The following is a 20,688-nucleotide window of genomic DNA, read 5'->3' on the forward strand; positions in this document are numbered from 1 at the left end:
GGGCAAAATGAGATCAAAGAACTGGCAACGGTTATTGCTAGTTCGGCGAGGCGCGTCAATGCCATCGCTTGTAATTATGGGAACAGATTCCCGTCAAGAGGCGAGGCGCTCCGTCGCCTGCATTGTAACAAAAGAGGGGAGCGTGAATTTCCCCCGAATCAAACAGGCGCTTCTGGGCCCTCAAATAATTCGCTTCTACCTATTCCTTATGTCGAGACTTCAATGTTTGGGACTTGGAAAATACTTTTGAACTGACCTGTCTACTCTCATCCTTGGCCTAGCACATTCATACTGTCAAGAGACTTTTTCTTTACATACCTTTCTACATTCATTGTACAACTATACACTTCAAGTGAATTCAAGATAGCCAGAGAAAAAAAAAACAAACAATAAACATATTTACATGGGGACCAAGTTATTTGTACAAAACTGTGATTTTCTCCCTTCTAGGTGTCTTAGACTTACTCTACATTTTATGGAGACAAAACTTAGAATGTAACTTAACATAGGATGTCAACTGCACTGCATTCACCATAACTGTTGTCTGCATTGGAGCTTTCTTTTCTGAGTCATTATTAGAGGCCTTTCCCATCAAGCTTCCTTTCATGATTAACCCTTGAAAAATAAGTATTTTTTCTTCCTACCTTAGAGTGACAGCTTAAGAAAATAATAAATGTTTCAGCAATTAGCAAAAGAAAAAAAATATTTTTTGTTGTGAAAAATTAAAACATGATTAAATAAAATATAGGTGACAAGCCCTAATTCTAGCTAAGGACACAGGGAAACTTTAACAAAACCTGTGCCGGCTGTCCTACAAACTACGAAACACACTGATAGGCTCTAATTCTAGCGAGGGACGCAGGGAAACTTTAACAAAACCTGGCCAGCCTATCCTACAAACTACGAAACACACTGATGGGCCCTAATTCTAGCAAGGGACGCAGGGAAACTTTAACAAAACCTGGCCAGCCCATCCTACAAACTAAGGACATGCACTTAAAATCTAAAAATTACTTAAATGCCAAAGAAACAACACTTTAGTGCTAGGAGTACTTAATTCTAGTGACCTGCCCGGTCGTACGGTTAGGGTACTTAAAATTACAGAACTTGATTGTTAGTAAGTCTTAACGTATGGTTAGTAATTTACGCATGCAAAGTAATTTTTTCTTACATTCTAAAACTGTAACTTAATTTATTGTCTTTGACGTCACCTCATTGTCTGTGGCCGCGGTGCACGGTTGCGACGGATGTTTGGGACCCGCGAGAGTCCGCCGAACCCGGCCTCTCGTCTTGAGATCCCGACGAAGAAGACCGGCATGACCCCCGGTCGGACTCACCGGTGGAGGAAGTCCTGCTGCGAACGCTGTCGCGGCCGTCACCGGGGGAAGCGGACCGCGCGGGGGACGGCGAGCCTCGGTCCCGCCGCGCATCCTCGCGGTCTTCATCTTGTTGCTCGTGCCGCCTGATGCAATCCTGGCAGCGGCCACATGGGTGCGTCCTGCGCACCGACCGGGGCCCCGGGCACGTATACCGGACCCTGCCCAGGCCCTGCGCGGTAGCCGTCACCAAGGACGGCTCGGACGCAGGGCAGATTGCGTCGTACGGCGGGGGCGGGGCCACGGAGCTGCGGCGGTGACGTCGAAAGTCGCTCGGGCCGAGCGGAACAGCTGGTGGCGGCCCTGGCGGCACGGCGGCCGCGGTGCAGTCCGGTTTTCGCTGTTCCCTCGACGGCTGTGGCGCCAACTGCCACACACCCTCTGTCCGAAGGAAATGCGCTACAAGCTGGATTCCTGGACTGGTGCGTGGCGACGCCACAGTGTCCGAAGGCTGCCGGGCATTATCCGAGGTGTCCATGGGCTCGTTGATGGTGACAGCCTGGTGAGTCGAGGAGACCCCCGCGCACGCCGGCGGCCACGCCGCGGCGGGGGATTGCCACGAGGTGCCAGGCTGCGGGCTCGGGGCAGCGGCAGCAGGGGTCCATGAGGTGCCAGGCTGCGGGCTCGGGGCAGCGGCGGCAGGGGCCCATGAGGTGCCAGGCTGCGGGCTCGGGGCAGCGGCGGCAGGGGTCCATGAGGTGCCAGGCTGCGGGCTCGGGGCAGCGGCGGCAGGGGTCCATGAGGTGCCAGGCTGCGGGCTCGGGGCAGCGGCGGCAGGGGTATGCCACGCCGCGTGGAGTCCCGAAGGTCCTGGCCGAGGGCCAGGCGGCATGACGTGCTCGCTGGGCCCGTGCGGCTGGCCGAGTGAGCCTTGGTGCTGCGGCGGCATCACCTGGGCGGCACTTGGTGGGCGTGTGCTCCCAACCGGCTCTGGACGCACCGGAATCGGCGTCGGACATACCGGCGGAGCGAAGGGTTGCAGAACCAGAGTGGGCAGCCCCGGCGGCGCGCCAAGGGGCGGTCCCAATTGAGGGCCGCAGGGCGCGGGGCTTTGGTAGGGCGGCGGTGCTCCTCCGGGAGTATAGACCGGCGGAAGCGGCGCTGGCTCCACGGCGGCTGCGGGTGCCCCAGCGGGCAGGTGTAGCGGCGTCCGGTGACCCGGGGCCAGCGCGGGGTGCGCGTAAGACCAGCTGCCCGGGTCAAACTCTGGGACGACAGGGGGTCCCTGCGTCCCGACGAACCGCTGGGCCAGGTGCTCCGATGGGCGCGCCGCGACCCGCGGGCAGTACTCGGTGCACAGGGGCACTGGGTCGTCGTCCGGTATGCCCCAAAACACCGGCAAAGAGCAGATATCACAATTTTTCCGCATACGGAAATCATGTAGATATCCACGGAACACGCCGTTGACGGATCGGACTTGATCAAAGTCTGTCAGCTCGGCGAGCCAGTGCGCACAGGAAGGGTGGACGTAGTACTTGCCCCGCAGGTAGGGGTGGGCCTGCAGGATGGTCACTGAGTACTGAAAGCGAGCCATCTTAATTGTTCACAAGTTTGACACGTCTAATCGCACTGCACAGCACTGCAATCCAATAAGCACTAACACACGCGGGGTGTTTGCTGCGCGAGTCCAGTCGAGGACCTCTAGCGCACACGGCACGTAACAGTCACACGCGGCGCACGGACTTGACTTCGCACGGCGGGGGCACACACGGGGCGTAACGCGCGACACGTGACGTGAGCGGGGCTCGGCTGGAGCGAGACTGGCAGGTCACGGCCACGCCGAAGGGGTGCAGGGCTGCAGTCTCCAGATTTGACTGCCGCACTCTTCCCCTCTCCCCCTCGGCCTAGTGCTAAAAACTATTTAGGCCCTTGCCGGTGCAGCGGCGCGTAGACAGGCTCGGAAAAATGCATCTGGCGGGCGGCGGCAGGCAGCCGTCCCGTGCGGGGAGGGGCGGGGAGCGTGGCGGGGCGCAGGCGGGTCGCGCGCCGCAGTAGGGCAGGCGGCGAGGCGACCTTGGCGCGGGGCGCGGGCGGGGGAGTTCAGTGCCCTCCGACTCTGGAGGCTGGCTGCGGCTGGGCCGGCAGAGGGCGGACGGGCGGACGGCACCGCAGACAGGCGGGCCGACTGCTCCGCAGACGGGCGCGCTGGGCGCCGAAAGGCGGCGTCCGTGGATCTCCAAGACGAGGCGTTCCCCGACCGCTAGATGGCCCGATGCGTTGCGCGCAAGGGTTCCGTTCACCGCGCGCCTTCCGCCCGGCCTGCCACCGCGCTATTGCGTTGAGGTGGGCAACAGCGGACGGCGGTCTTCGGGAGACTTTCGCCGCAGTGTGGAGCGTATTTTCTGCCACAGGTTGACACGGTGACGCGCACTCCCTGGCGTCCTGACCCGCGGCGGCGTCACAGGTGGAGGCGGCGGCTGAACGTCTGGACCAGCAGCCTGCGACAGTCGAGGCGTGGGGCAGGGTTCGGTCACTCCAGTGACCGCGTAGGGGATGGCGACTCCTTCGCTGTCGGGCAGACAGACATACAGTTCTGCCCGGGCTCCCGGAGTCGCTCGGAACCACAGCCGGTACTTGTGGGCTCGAACCGCAGTGGCCAGCGAGCGTGGCACTGCGCCCCAGATGACGCCTTCCTTGTCCGTTCCGGCGGGAATAAACGCCGGATTCACTGCAGCGCCCGCAGCTGCACACATACACACACACCCTCACACACTCCCTTACACACTATCTTATGCTAGACAATCAGATCACTACTCGAACACCAGCCGAACGGCTTTGCGTCCGTGAGCGGAACTCAACCACAATCTCTTAACGGACAGATTGCTCTTTTCAGGTGTAAGCAAACACCAATGAAATGCAATTTGCCACTCTTCAAAATCTGATGACTCTAAGGTCCTCATTTTGATTCCATCGTGAGTTATAGCCCTGAACTCGATTTCAAAGTTATCAGAAATCTTGATTCCCACATGGGTAGCAAAGAAACCATGATCTACTTCTGAAGGCTGTTTCTTTTCAGGGGTGGTCCACCACAAACTTAAAGTAGTGTCAAAAATAGCCGTTGAGGCCATGACCCCCTTGAACAAGTACATAGCGTAGAAGGCATCATATAAACAATCAATGAAAGCCTTGAAGTTATCAGCTATATGAGATGATCCTCCTCCAAAACGATTCTTGGTCACAATACAGGTATCTCGAATATGCATAAGCACATGCTGATCTGATTTATCTAGAACATACAGAACCATGCAAGCCATTCATTAGTATTTCTTATTATTATTACATTTTTTTATTCACTGTTTTTTTTTGTTATTTGATTTTTTTGTGGTTTTTGAATGTGTTTTTATCTTATTTTTATTTTTTTTTTCTGGCAATTTGCATGTTACTCTTCGGTATTATACACTGCCGAGTATTCTTTAAATTCTAATTTAAGTAACAGGCGACCTCTTTCTAGTGTCAGACAGATATCATGAAAAACCAAACGGTATCTACGAATATTTTGCAAGTGGTTGAACAATGACATTTTCCATTCCTCAAAATTGGAAGATGAACAATATTCTAGGTTATGACCATAATTCTTTTTATACAATGATTGAGTATCTAAATTTTCATCTAGAAAGAGGGTGTTGGCAACAATTCTGCGGGACGCCAAGCCTGCCCTTGAAGCAGCTTGCGGCCCCTTTCGGAACCCAATAATTATCCAATCAGTCAAAGAGCATACTGATTCTATATAATAGTTCTTATGTCTAATAATTTCTAATACATCTTCTAAATTGCTCAAAATTTCTTTAAACCCATCTTGCATTAACACAATTCGACCTGTTGGTCCTTCAGCAAGCAGCATTGAGTCTCTGAGATATACACGGATAGTCTCAGACCTCGTACCTACAACAAAGGTATTAATTTGTTACCTATATGTCTAGTTTACTTATACCTGCTTAAAGTCTAATTTTACATAAATTCTAATTTCTAGCATCAACTATAGGACTATGGATATGTCTATTTATAGACTTCACTCTTGAAATCATATGTTGGAGGATACAAAGGGCTCTGAGGTGGCGGTAATTTATAGAAACCATTGAAAAACGTAACCTTTAGCACAAGTTTACTGTCCACTGTGAACAGTTCTGCCCGGTCAAATAGCAAGTTAAAATCTTTGATTATTTTAAGATAATGATGAGTATGTTTTTGCCACTGTGCAAAAGTGTTAGGATGTACTTCGTCGCCCGATCTGCCTTCTGATGAGTACACCTTCATGAAAATAGACATATCCTCAGTGAACATGATGGATGCTTCGTAACCAACAACAGGCATAACTTTATAAACGGGCAACCCTGGGGTGGCTGTCATTACAAGCCATCTGGAATCTTGCAGCTCAAGTAGGCTTATCCAATAGCGCATTCCTCTGGCTTGATCAAACAGTTTGTACAGTCCACGAATAAGATCTCGTGGTTTATTAGCCCAATATACGGAAGGAATGTTTTGTTGTTCCCAGAACAGCATGTCCGAGTTCAAATAGGAGGTTATTTGTCCAACTTTCACCACACCACCTAGAACAGAGCAGAAAAGGACCCCTATTTGATACTCATGCCTTATTTCGGTGCCTATATCATGGTATATTTTCTGTTACTCTTTGGAAGAGTTTCTGGATGAACCATTTCTTCAAAACCTACACCAGGATCCGTTTCTGCTTGATTTGGCGCGGGACAACTATTTTGAGGCTGGGCGGTCGCTCTAGGAATACACTCGGGCTGAGGCGGCAGTACATTGGCTAGCACTGGGTAAAATCGACCCTCTGGAGCGCGCCGTGGCATGGCAATGGGGACAGCATATTTATCGGGCTCATGGCCTGGGAAAGTAAAATTTAATTTATAAGGATCATAATTTGGAGGAGCCGTTGCTTCCTCGACTTTCTTTTCTTCCGACCATGCCGGGATTGACTTTTTAATGTGATTGTGAAGAACACAATGAGCTAATGACGACCAAAGAGCGCTACACAGCCAAAAACTGCAGCCCAACTCTCGGTGTAAATGGAAAATTCTTAATCCTACTGAAAAGATGTACTTCACAATTTGAATAATAACAATTGCGCCGATTATGCCTGATGACAACAACCCAAATTCGTGCAAGAAACCGTACAAACTTTTGAGAGTTGAATTAGTAATTTTCTCTAAATCTTGCGGCGAAAAGACGTTAAAAGAGCTGAATTGCCCTTGAGGAGCATTTCCTAACATTCTGTTAGCCACAAAGGACGTAACAGCTGACCTTTGAATAGGAAATAACATGGATTTTTCCAGTACACGCATATCGCTCGGACTGAAAATTCCTTTGCTTGCTACATGTTTAATTGTACTGAAATCTAGATCAATATCTAAGGTCGGTTTAAGCACTGCTGGGGGTGTTTTCACTTCGGTGGGTGTGGGAGTCAAAGCCACCCACATATCGGCGTTTAATTTAAATACATTTGGGGCCATCCGAGAACAAGGCGTTTCCTCGGCGTTTTTGGTCAAGATATGAGTTATTGGGGCCAAAAACATTGATGCATTTTTATAAGTTACTGGGATTGCATTAAAACATGAATTTGTATGACGCAATTGAGCGGAAACAAGAGGACACTGCATTGCCACTAACGTTTCACCCCTTACAACAGCATGGATGCCCTTGGCGGCTGAATGCAACAGTTGCCCAGCTGCGTCTGGGAAGATTCTCAATGTGGCCAGTTTGTTTGCCAGGATTTGACGTTCAAGTTCACACCTGCGACGCACGTTGTGAACGTGCATTGATTGAAGATCCATTTTGGTTCTAGCTTCAAGATATTGCAACTTACTCTGGAAAAAGGTTAGCATGTCGGCCGTAAGGCCGGCCCCAGGTTGTTTATTGAACATGAATGTGCCTTGTAGGTCACGAAACATGGCAAAAATGCCAGGATGTTCGGTGGCATACAACCTTCGGCCACAGCAATTGATATTTTCCATCATTTTAACTGCAAAGGTAGTATCAAAATCATCAATTATTAAGTAAGATTCCGGTTCTCCTCCGGTTGCAGAGGTAGAGGTAATTTCTTTTGCTATTCCTTGGTAAACTACAGCATAATTTGAATCAGAACATTCTAGAGCTTCTGGGGGTCCCACTGACCAGAAACTTTGCCCGGCAAACACATCATTAGCCTTGCCATCTCGATAAGGCGCGGCTATTCCAGACCTTAAATGAAGGGTTGAAGACTGAATGTCAAGTTTGGCCATGGTTGTATACAACAGAACTTTGATTTTAACTTCTACTGTAACACTTTTGAACGTCGTATCCCAATCAATAAACTGCTCAGCATTGTCACACGATCCATCTGCCGAAATTTGCCCCGCCACCACGAGACTAGAGAACGTGGTAGCGTTTATTTTGAGGTTATACACACTTCTGCCATAAATATCTAACCTTTGCGTTTCGTGGAGGATTTCACACTCTTTGTGAGATATTTCTTTTATCCACTCAGTGCTGCTTACGTGGCTGGAATGGGACCACATCCCGCAATGAAACACATTCCTCTTAATAGTTATTCCACAGGAAATTACAGGGATCTCCTTATAGGAGGCTATTTGGACCAATTGAACAGATCGGTTATTTTGCGGGATCACGACTGCGGGCTCCCGGCAGGGCGCGACGTCTGACAGGCTGATGGTAGATATGTTCACTGTTTTGCCGGTGCTACAGTCGTATCCAAACAGCGGTTCACGATCAGCCTGCCCGTCGTCCTGACCGATTATGGAACGTCCGCATCCCAGAAGCACCAGTGAGATGAGGACGCCCACCGGGATCCCTGCAACGTGAAGGGATATAGTCTTGATAATTGCCCATGGATTGTTAACTAGCTAACACATCTTGTGGATCTTGCCTTAACCGACATCTTAATTCTAGGGTTTGAACTTAACCTACAAACTTATGCTAAGGTTGACTTTCTCCGGCCCCTCTCTCAGTAGTACTGTCTATAATCGACCCTTGGTCTTTGTCTTAAATTATAAGCATTGTCATTGTTACCTCCGTTCTCATTGCCTTCGTTGTTATCATTATTACCATTATTTTCATCATTATTCTCTTCTCCGTCACTGGCACTATGGTAATCACTCTCGTGGTCCTCCTCATCTCTTGTCTCTACGTCATCTTCTTCATCAGAAAACACTTCAAATTCTACAGGTTCTAGTACTTGGTTGTCCTGCTCTCTTTGTCTGGCTACGGCCCTAGTTTCCCTCTTCTCCTTATTCTCCTCCTTTTCCTCCTTGCCCTCCCCTTCTAACTTTCTAAGCACCTTTTGATTCAACTCGTCTCTAGCCAATGCAGTAGCCGGTCCTTCGGCTTTCTTGGATAATTTAAGCCTATCAGCATTCACAATCTGAACATCCTTTTTGTACACAGCTTTTATCTCGAAATTCACAGGAGATACTTGCCTAGAAATGGTGTACGGCCCTAGGAATTTTAAATTCCACTTTTTGCACTGATTTTGAGGTAATATTTTGTTCTTTAAATAGACCAGATCTCCTACATGAAATCTAACTGGTTTAGCGGTTCTATTGCGGCGGGCAATAGACCGTTCCTTGTTTAATTGACTGGCTTCTTCGGCTAATTTCATTGCCTTCTGCCACTGCAACATGAGTCTTTCAGGGAAGTTCTCTTCCACATTGTATGGCATCCTTCTAGTTTTGAGGATTTCCGAGTAAGGTAGCCGGAAATCTTGCCCACCAAACTGCAAGAAATGTGGGGAATGCCCTGCAAGATTGTCAGATGGGGTGGAATTATAGCATGCTTTGGCTAAATATAAAATATCTTCCCAATTATCGCCAGCTTTAGTAATAAAGTGACTAATACTATTGAATATGGTAGCATGGGAACGTTCAATGTACCCATTTGCCTTTGGATTGAATGAACAGACAGGAACATGCTTGATTTGTAGTAATTTAAGCACTTCCCCAAACAATTTACTAAGGAAATTTGATCCACGATCTGAAATTAACACTGTATCTATCCCATGAGTGGCTACAATATGATTTACATACTTCTCAGCAGTTTCTTCCGCCTTGACCGAATGCATGGGTACCAATTCAACATACCTGGTTGCAATTTTAATCCAAGTTAATACATATTTAGCTCCTGTTTTACTGGAGGGCGGCAAAGGCCCCACTACATCAATGGATGCACAATCATGAAACCGGTCAAACAGTTGCAAAGGCACTTGAGTGGCCTGAGTATCAGGTTTACGGAGAGCACAGCTGACACAATCCTTGCACCGTTGTTTGCACTGAGCCCACAACTTTTTCCAGTAGAACCTGGCTCTGATCTTATCAAAAGTTCGTTTAGCTCCGCTGTGCATTCCAGTAAGAATATTATTGTGAAACATTTCTAATATTTCAGGTTGTAGTTGAACTGGCACCATGATTGCATCTGACTTTTGATTCTCATCAGCAACTTTATACAACACACCGGCTGTATCCAAAGCATAAGGGGACTCAAGGTGTTTATCGCCCTTTAGCTCTGTAATTATGGATGATAATTCAGGGTCAGCAGCTTGCTGCTCCTTAATGTACTCTGCGGTCCATAATGGACTGAATTCCCCTAATTCCTCACTCTGGGTAGAAGTATTAATATGCAAAATGGGGGCTTCAACGGTGTTTAGCTCCGTGTTCTGACCTTCCTCTTCAAGGGGAGGCCTAGATAGGCAGTCTACTACTTGCATTGCCTTACCAGGCTTGTGCTTAAGAACCAGATTGTATTCTGATAAGCACAAAGCCCACCGGGCTAACCGGGGTGATGAGCTAGACCTCAGGGAAGTAAGAATGGACAGAGGGGCGTGGTCAGTTACAACAGTAATTTTAGCCCCCAAAAGTAAGTAGGAATTTTGAGTTATGGTGAAAATAATTGCCAAGGCTTTGCGTTCACTCACAGAATAATTACGTTCCGCCTTGTTGAGCATTCTGCTATGGTAACTGATTACTTTTTGACCTTCTGTAGTGTCTTGCAACACTACTCCAGCAATGCAATAAGCAGAAGCATCAGACATTACAATGAATGGTAAATTAGGATCAGGAAAAGCAAGAACAGGTGCTGAAGTTAAAGCCTTTTTCAAGTGCAACCAAGCTTGCTCACATTCAGGAGTCCATTTCCAGGGGGCATCCTTCTTAGTGAGAGCCGTAAGAGGAGCAACAATTCTTGAAAAATCAGGGATGAATCTCCTGAACCAAGAAGTTAATCCAACCCAACCTCTCACATCCCTTACTCGCTTAGGCCTGGGAAAATTTTTTATTACTTCTATCTTTTCAGGAGAAGGTAAAATCCCTTTAGAGGACAAATGATGACCTATGAAAACAGGTTTCAGATAATCCAAACTGACACTTGGCAGGGGACAAAGTAAGGTTAGCTTTCTTAAGTTTATCAAAGACTGTCCGAATCAGATTGAGATGCTTGGTCCAATCTCCGTCAGTCACTAAAAGGATGTCATCACAATAATAAAAGACACCCTTCACAGAGCCCAAGGCTTTGTTCATAAGGGTCAGAAATTTGGCTCCTGCATTCTTTGCGCCAAATGGCATACGGTTTAACAAATATTGCTTAGTAGTTGTAACTATTGATAGTACTGCTCGAGTTAATTGGTCTTTAATAACGAGTTGCCAATACGCAGACTTAAGGTCCAAGGAAGTGAAGATAACTGGCTTGTCAATTCCAGCATTTAGTGGAATTCCTGCTAAAAGCTCTCCTATGATTGGGAGAGGCACATTGAAACTTTTAGTGTAGTAATTTGGGATCCTAAGATCACAAGCCAGCCGTAAACTCACGGTCCCATCCGCTTTCTTGCGCCTCACTGGCACGATGGGTGACGCCCAACTGGATTCACCTTCAGAGATAATACCGTCTCTGACCATTTCTTCAATGGCTTCATCATACTGTTTTTGAAATTGAATGGGACAGCGGATGGGAGGGCGGGCTACCGGCGTGGCTCCCTCAAGCAACTCTATTTTAAAATCAACAAGATCAGTGACTCCTAATTTTTGACCCTTGGTCATAAAAATTGAAGAGTGCTCACGAAGGATGTTCATAAGTTCCTGCTGATACTCTGGAGGTACTCTCTCCCCCATGGGAACACCCACGTGATATCCACGTTGCATCCACGTGCAATAGGTGGATTAGGTGGATGGATTTTTTCCACCCAAAATCGACGTAGAGCGTTCGTCGATTTCGCAGCGAAATAATTACTGCAAGAATTCAACGTTGATTCCACGTCGATGTTGCAGCGAATGAGAGACGCTGTAGATCGACATCGATTCCACGTCGATTTTACAGCGATATAAACGTCGCTATAATTCGACATCGCCTCCACGTCGATTTTGAGTCGAAGAAAGAGTTGCTGCGGATCGACGTTTAATCCACGTCGATCGTTTGTGGATTGTATAATCGTTGCGTATGTTCAGCCGCTAACACTAATTGGATAGGAAACAACTGTTAAAATGCCGTGCACCGCTTCCAAGTCAAGACTGTTCCCCAGCTTGGGGAGAAAATCCGCTAGAACGTTGCAGAAAGCCCGGGTCTACCAATGTGCGCGAGCAGCGCGAGGCACATCGCCCGCCTTCGTATTGTCTCTCAGCTGGCTTCGTGGCGCAGTTGGTAGCGTTGCGGTGCCGTAAGGCACTGGTCCTGGGTTCGAATCCCGGGGAACAAAGAACATCACTTCAACAATTCATCGGGTGCGAAGGTAACAAAAATGTAACACAGACTAAACAACAAATGCAAAAAAAAAAAGTTTTGTATTGAAAAAGTTGAACATTTTACAAGAATACTGATCGATGAACTAATCCACGTCCCATCCACGCCGCCTCGCGCGTCACTTAAGGCTCGATGTCGACTCGACGATACACGTCGATTCGACGTGGGCAGTCAACATCCCCTCAACGTCGCATCCACGCTCATGTTCCCATGGGGTCTAGATCGAAATAATTTTCAAACGGTTTGTCTTCCGTTTCCTGGGGCAGAAAATCTTGATAAGTTATGAATTTGGTGGCATCATCCCCTTCTAGAGGGTCTAGTGCCCCTAAGATTTCATTGGCTTCAACAGACGGCTGATCTTCAAGGTCTTTAGCTTCAAGGGAATTTAGAAAGAACGGGTACTGCCCGTGCATGTCACCCATGAAATCTAAACTGAGATTCCTAGCCCATTCCTCATTGGGAAATTCTAGTTCCTGAAATTCCTCAGGCTGACCTTGCACTAAATTTACCGGATTCTCCTGCTGAGAATTTTCCCCTTCGTCTACACGATTGGCTCCTAAACCTAATTCCTCTTCCTCTATATCAATCAGCGAATCATCTAACGCTGAAAGATATGCTTCTTCATCGGTACTATCTGTCATCGATTCTACCTGGTCACCAACCGGACCACTACCAGATTGGGTGCTACTGTTACCCTTTTCTGTTAACACCATGCGCATGGAATTTTCCAAGGCCGGAGATGGGTAGACGCCCTCCCTAAAAGCAGGAGAACTACCGACATCCCCGCCATCAGGCGGTCTCCAAGACTGGTAGTTACCTTCCCTAACTTTGGGAAAACCACCGGAGTCTTCCCCGCGATTACCCGATTCTAAAGACACTTTACCTGTCGCCTGTCCAGCAGGGACTTCTTCCTTAGCTTCTGATTTCTTCCTAGTTACCTGTCGTGGGGCCCCACTAACCTCACTAGCCTCCTCGGCCGTGGGTGTAACATGGCCAATGTCTCCACGGCCGGGAGCTACCACCTCGAATTCTCCTCTGATCATCCTTAAACCTGCAATTAGACTGATAAACTCATTTTTATCTTCCGGCATATACAATTCATTCTGAATCTGGAACAAAGGAATTTCTCTTCCTCCAAGATTTAGCACCATTTTGTCAATACTCACTTGAGCTTCATGCTTCTTAAGCAATGACAGCCCCAAAATACCATCGAAACTACCCAAAAGAGAGCCAGAACAAACAAGACAATCAAAGTAACAAAACACTTCCTGTCCGATAGCAGGAAACTTAATAGGTAGACTAGCTACCCCCAGGAAGTGCATTTCATGATTTCCTGCACTCCTGATTACCAAGTTTTTCGGCACAGGCTGTAATTGCTGGTCAAAAGGTATCATATGTTCTGTGACAACACAACAAGCTGCCCCGGTGTCAATTAAAAAGTTACCGACCCGGGTACCAATTTTTATAGTTACCATAAGGCCTGGTTGGATGAGCAGAGAATTGGACACGAGGTTATCATCAGACGCTAATTGGAAAATATTGGCGGTCCGCAGCGTCAATTCTTGGACCGCCAACCCCCGTTTGGGGCGTCCCTTTGAACAGGAGGATTGTAGGGGCTGACTTTAGTAACAGGTGTAGCGGCTGGGCACGATACCTGGTGCCACTTCACGCCGGCACACACGGGGCACCTCACAGTCGGGCCATTCGAGGCCCCATTGTGGGTTTGCTGCTGCTGAACACCCTGAGAACTGGAAGAGCAATTTCTTTTTATGTGACCTTTCCCTCCGCAGTTGTAACACGTTACACCGGCCGGGTTACCTGAATTTTGACCACGGGGGTTAGAAGAACCTTGAAAATTTTGAAGGTTTCGATTACCAAACTGATTTTGATTATTGTTATTATTGCTATTGAATGATGGAGGGTCCTTCTTAACTTGGACACCCACTTCCTGCAGGGCATCAACTCGGCCCGATTTTACCTTGTCTAATTCTTCGAGCTGATACTCGAATTGCGCAATTTCCAATGCCGCGTTCCAATCCTCAGGTTGCTTTGACAGCACAGTGCGCCTCAGGGATGGGCGTAGCCCATCAATGAATCGGTCCATAAGATTCTCCAATGTGAATCTTCGGACTTCTTCATTAGCATTCTGGACCTCGGGGTCAATCAACAGCATGAGTGATTTAAGTCTTTGACTGAAAGCCATGGGATCCTCACCCGGGCGCTGCTGACTGGCGTGTAATTTGCGCCTCAACACCGACCTGGGTTCGGTCGCCCCGAAACGAGTATTTAACAAATTTTTAAGCTCCTCCCAGGTCTCAATACCTGCAGAAGTATTATAGCACTCTAAAGCTTCATTTTTGAGTTTAATGACAGCTATTTGAAATTTCTGCTCATCGTTCCAGTTGCCTATGGCCGCGGCATGTTCAATGGATTGCAAGAAATTCTTCAACTTACGAGTGTCGCCAGCAGAAAAATTCTCAATGCTCTGAATGAGCACTGAAGGAGTGAATCGCACATCCGGCTGATCCGCCATTGTAAACCTGGATTTAAGTCAACAAACAAAGTCACACTCAAACACTTGATTATCTCTCTCTGAAAAATTTTGAATTTTCAACATTAACACTTGGGGATCTAATTAACGTCCTACCGACTGCGCCATTTGTTACGAGATTGTTTTCCGGGTGAATATTTAACTGAATTGAAATTTCCCAGTGAAGGTGACTCAGCTCTGATACTGGTCAGTTGATTCTGCGGCTTGAATGAATGAAAAGCGTAGGCTGCACGTACCCCTGATGGGTAGGCAATTCTCAGATCCCCACCTTCCCCGGCCAAACCAATCTAATAACTAAGAAAAGGATTAATTGAGAGAGAAAGATCAAAATTTGATTGATCCTTTTATTGTTGATTAGACAGGGCTGACACTTTTCCAAGAATACAAGTTATTATTGTTGGTTAGACATGGCTGACACATTTCAAAGAATACAAATTATTACTTCGGGTACAGAACACTTCAGACCAAGACAACTCAGCACTGTCCGCAATAATTCAATCAAATACAACAGGATCACACTTAACCTAAACAAATACAATCGCCACATGACACGGAGGGAGAGAAAACATTTTACAAGTTCACACAGGGCAATGAGACACCGGTAACACTGACAATACACTTCCCTGGCTTACAAGTACATAAATAAATTGACCCTTACTCACCCATCTTGGCTTTCAACACAACACCAGGGGTTTGAGGGGTTCACACAAATTTAGACAGGTTTGGAATGCTGCCTCAACAGATCTCTAAGAGCATCTGTCAACACCTGAGGCAGCCCCAAGGTACTGGTTACAATAATAATGGTCGAACACACCAAGGCCAGGATGGCCAAGCGCACCACTACACTGCCACACATTCACACTGAGACCCTGGTGTTCCTGGCAGGGCTAGGAATGGTGTAGAGACCGTTCTTTGAGCATTCGACGCGTTTCTACACCATTCTCGGCATTCGCAGGCCATTTTGGAATGGTGTAGAAACCGTGACAGTCGGAAAGGGCTACAAACGGCAGTAAATGGTCTGTACGCCGATTCCAGAGCAATTGCCAAATGGCGAAGGAACGCTTTAGTCAGATCGTTGAAAGAACGCTGGAACAATGTTGTGCATGCCAATGTTCAAATGCTGATGGAATTGTGAGACATTGGTCTGCAGGTCATTTCACGAACGGTGTGCGATCGGTGAGGAATGGGCTAGGAACGGTGAAGGAATGGTGACGGAACGGCGTGGATGCGAAGGCCTCGTGACCGTTTCCAGAGCGTTTCCACAGCATTTTGGAAATGGCCACAGCGCTAGCTCCCGCAGTGCTTGAAGAGAGCCATATGGACCAGCAGTCGCAAGGAAGCTTGGTGGGTTCGGGGTAGCGTGCGCGCTCTCGGCCCACCAGGGCGTGGGTTCAACTCCCACCGGGGGCGGCTCTTGATCGCTCTGAGAACTGCGAGGGAACGGTGTAGGAATGGCGTAGGAACGGTGTAGCAACGGTGTGGACGTTGCATGCAGTTCTTTTTGGGTTGGCTTACAAATGGTCATGATCGGTGTAGGAACGGTGTAGCAATGGTGTGGACGCCGAGCGCAGCGCATTTTGGTTCGGCTTACGAATGGTCACGATCGGTGTAGGAACGCTGTCGAAATGCTAACAAATGGTCTGCACACCGTTTATAGAATGCTGAAATGTTCACACTTGTGGTGTAGAAACGGTGCGTACGCCAATCAAGACCATTTCTGAATGGCCAGTAAATGGTGAGGTCAGCGTTTGGAAATGCTGTAGGAATTGCCGCAGGAACGCCAGGGGAGGGTCCCGGGAGTCACGACGTGAGCTGCTCGGGGCGCCGGAGAGAAGTGACGCTCTGTCGCCGTGCAGGGGCTTATATCTAACGCTTCGGGGGTGAAGCGAGGGGGAGGGCGGTCCAAATTTTCCCGCGGTGGCTCCGCCGCGCAGCGGCGGGCCGGATGTCGTAAATAGATCAAGAAAAACAGTGATACCGCGTGATCGCACTTGCTCGGCAGCAAGGATGACAGGGCCGCGGTGACCTCTTGCCCTCCCCTTCCCCAAATTTATGCGTCCAAGATGTCGTCCTGCGCTTCGGGCCTATCAGCCCCCTCGGAGGCCGGCGCGCTCCCCCGCCCCCATTTTGTTTTATCGCGCGGGGGCCGCCATGATGCACCCGAACACGTGCAGCTCAGATGGTTCCCACAGAGCCGGGCCGAGCAGCGTCAAGCCCCTCTCCTCGAATCAGAGGAGGGCACTCTGGCGACGGGGAGGGGGAACGCGTGAATAAATTAAAAAAAATGCACCCGCCTGACGCCCCTCTGCTAAGACGGTCTTTCGTTCGTCCCCGCCTCCCTGCCCCTCCTCTTTGCGCTGGGGCAGGGGGGCGCAAGGCTGATGCAGCTGGAGTCGCCAGGTCATGGGTCACCAGTTCCTCGCTTCCCGACTCCACTCTCGTTGTCGCCCGGACCACGCGGCGACGCTCGGAATCACACTATTTAGATTTTCGAGTCCCGCCGCGCCAGCGCTTATCACGTGGGAGGGCACTTTCACCTTTGACTCCACGGCGCGTCGGCTTCCAGATGTGCGGCCGAACAAGCCGCGCATTAGAGCCAAAAAAATGAAAGAAATGAGCGTGCCACCTGTCTCTCTCTCTCTCTCTCTCGCCAAGACACGACACTGCACTGCGAGAGAACACGACGGCTGACAAGTATCGGCGCACTTTACGACCTGCAGCCGACGTCACCCCTTTAGGCCCTCGGGGCCCGGCTCGGGCCACATGGCCCGTCCTCCACCTGCATGCCGTTTTGGGGCCCGCTTTGTTTGTGGAGGCCTTGCGGCTGCAACCCTTTCGCGTCTCCCCCTCGGAGTGCACTGGCTTTCTCATGATACTGGGCCTGACCCGGCCGCCTGCAAGTCGTAATGATGTCACAGTCGCACCCGCGATGCCACGCTGACAAGCGTCTTTATGACGTCTTATCACCGTCCCGCCAGGACGCCTAAAACGATTGCTTGTCGCCTTTTTTTGTCTTACATCGCGCTGCCACCGCGCTCTCACGCCCGAACGCAGCGCGGTCGAGGGGCCGTCTCCGCGAGTCGAGGCTGTCTCCGTTCGAAGTTATCGTGCCAGCCCTGGCCTGGCATCCCTGCTGGCCGTAAAGGGAACTCACGCAGGGTGCGCCAAGGGGACTGCGCGGGGCGTTCGGCCCGACGCCGTGATGCTCGGTGGCCCGGTGCGGTCGGCCGCGTGAGACGGGTTGCCTACCCTGAGGGCGCGACTGTGGCGCGGCGCGGCTCTGCCTACGGCTAGTGTCGTGCTTGGATTAATTACGCGTGATCATTTTATTGCTAACACACTCTCTCTCTCTCTCTCTCTCTCTCTCTCTCTCTCTCACTCTCTCTCTCTCTCTCTCTCACTCTCTTCCACTCTCACACGCAACACTCACACATACACACTCGGTCGATCCCCAAAAGTGCGAGAGAGAGTGACGAAAGTGACTCTCGGAATCAGTCTGCTACGGTGCCAGCCGGTGCACACGCGGGTCATTTTTTATTGTTATCTTATTCGTTTTTTTCTTTTCTTTGCTTCCGCGCAGTTCTGGATGGATTACGTCGATGACATGATAACTAAGAACGGCGAGTCGGAGTATGAGCTCGCTAAGGCAGCCGGGCAGGTCGTTCTAGATTCCGATGGGAACGAAACTGAACTCATGTATACGACTGTGATCGGCGACGCGGGCTGGGGAAAGCGTTCTTACAAGGGTCATGGTATGAATTCGCCGGCTGGGGTGGGAGTGGTGATCGGCGCACTGTCTCACAAAATTTTGTTTGTGGGAGTTCGCAACACTTACTGCTCCTGCTGCAGCCTCGCGAAGCGTGCCGGGGTCCAGCCGAAAAAGCATGCCTGCTTCATGAACTACAAGGGAACTCCAACATCGATGGAGCAGGACACTATCGTGGAAGCCTTCTGCGAGAGCAAGGAGCGGCATAAGCTGATTTATCGCAACTACATTGGAGACGGGGACTCCAATACATTCAAGCAGATAAGGGCAAGGGCTGACTATGGCCCCGAAACGGAGAAAATCGAGTGTGCCAATCATGTTGTGGTGCGGTTCAGTGACCACCTGCACTCCCTTCTTACTCGGAAGGACATTCCCTCCGCGGCCCGCAAACTCCTGAAGGAGGTGGACCCTGACTCCAAAATGCAACGCCTTGAACGCCTGGTCAAAGGCGTGCGGGTGGCCATCAAGCTCTCGGCGCAGAGCGGCGACGTAGCCGGCCTTCGCCGAGAGCTTGCTAACGCCCCTTACCACGTCTTTGGCCGTCACGACGACTGCGGCTCCTTCTGCAACCGCAAGGACTCAGAGGAGGCCGACCTCGTGGCGGACATCGAGCAATTTGGCCTCTTGGATGAGATTCTTAGGTACATAAACAAGATGATAGGCCTCGCTGATTCTCTTGTTTATGACGACACGACTAATCAGGCCGAGAGGTTCATGAGCCTCCTTGCCAAGTTGAACGGCGGCAAGCGCGTTGCAAATTGGAAGGGTGGGAGCTACACGTATCGTGCCAATGGGGCGACGATAGCTCACACCAAGGGCCCCGGGTGGTTCGCGAGTCCCTTGAAGCGGCACCTGCAGGAGGACCCCGGCGAGCGTGTAGAGCACCTTAGCGCGAAGCGGACGCGGCACTGCGCGCGCAAGCTCAGTGTGGCCCGCGCCCACAAGGCCGCGGGCACGGGGCCGAGGAAGCTGCGCCGCGGTGGCCGCGCCGACAAGTTCTACGGGCCTGATGCTGCAGCTCCAGAGCCGGGGAGCCCCGTGCAGGAGCCGCTTACAGGGAGCGAACCGTCCGAGGAAGACCTTCAGAAGGAGTGCAAGACGATACTAACTGACATGAAGACAAAGGTAAACACTGACGACAAGATTGAGGCATTGCGGCTCGCAACCCTTGATCAGCACAAGTGCAAAGCGTGGAAGCTGGCTCGCCGCGGTCTCCTTACGGCCTCTAAGTTTGGCAGTGTCGTGAGGCGCAGACCCTCGACCCGTTGCCATGCCCTGGTGTATGACATCGTGTATGGCGGCCCCGACCTGTCCAAACGGAAGGCCATCCAATATGGCATAAATAATGAGGCTTTGGCCGGGGGAGTTTTATGACAAATTGTATAACAAGGGGGCCGAGGCGATCCAGCACACAGGTCTTCACATCAATGCGAAGTGGCCATACCTAGGCGCCTCTCCTGACCGCCTTCTGGGCACCACGGGGCTTATCGAGGTGAAGACAATCTACCCCCCCACGCTCAAGGGCATGTCATTTCATGAGGCGGCTCGAGCTAAGGGCCAGGAGAGGCCGTCTGGGTTCTGCCTCGAATTGAATGAGAAGGGCGCTTTGCAGCTGATCCGCACGCACAAGTATTACTACCAGGTGCAGGGGCAACTTGCCATCACTAACAGGGAGTACTGTATCCTGGTAGTATACAGCAACGGACTTACTTTCTGGGAAAGAATCCAAAGAGAAAGAGAGGAGTGGCGGGATACAATCCTACCAAAACTCAAAAAATTCTATATGGATTGTGTCCTTGTGGAGCGGGTCCTGCGGCGTGCGAAGAAAGGGTTGCGCTGCCGGGATCCTCCTGACATTGACGCCGCCGCGACGGCTTACGAGGAAGATCTAGCTAGGCGCAAGGCAGCGAAGGACGCTGCCAAGGCCGCCAAGGCCGCCAAGGCCGCCAAGACCCGGCCCGGCGCGAAGACTGCGGCCGGTGCCAAACAGAGAACGCAGCAAAAGTGATACGTATGTCCAGTGTTGTAATATAACTTGTAAATATTACATGTATAATGTATAATTATAAGATAATGCCATATTATATGTGTAAAATGTATAAACTGTGTATATTCTGAGGTAAATTTTATAGTGATAAACAATGTAGCACAAAGTAATTGCAAAAAAAAGCATTCCTGTCAACTGCTATTTTTTTTAGTAAGAAATGAATAAATTACTATCAAATTATGTTGAATTTTTTCCCCGATGTATTTAGAAA

General features: G+C 49.8%; 2 protein-coding genes across 4 annotated transcripts in view; one reads left to right on the forward strand and one right to left on the reverse strand.

Moving 5' to 3' along the window:
- The window catches only part of LOC117652972 (cytochrome P450 6a2-like), a 221,462-nt gene that overhangs the window by 10,557 nt on the left and 190,217 nt on the right, over positions 1-20,688 (reverse strand). The gene's annotated exons all lie outside the window — the stretch shown is intronic.
- LOC117652974 lies at positions 19,530-20,543 on the forward strand. Its single transcript, XM_034398250.1, has one exon. The coding sequence runs from the start codon at positions 19,776-19,778 to the stop codon at positions 20,436-20,438; it is 663 nt and encodes a 220-aa protein (XP_034254141.1). The 5' UTR covers positions 19,530-19,775; the 3' UTR covers positions 20,439-20,543.

Source organism: Thrips palmi, unplaced genomic scaffold (genome assembly GCF_012932325.1).
Source record: "Thrips palmi isolate BJ-2018 unplaced genomic scaffold, TpBJ-2018v1 HiC_scaffold_8, whole genome shotgun sequence".
Classification (NCBI taxonomy): domain Eukaryota; kingdom Metazoa; phylum Arthropoda; class Insecta; order Thysanoptera; family Thripidae; genus Thrips; species Thrips palmi.

Coding starts and splice junctions, on each gene's coding strand:
- LOC117652974 (XM_034398250.1), top strand. CDS start 19,776: ATGAGGCTTTGGCCGGGGGAGTTTTATGACAAATTGTATAACAAGGGG.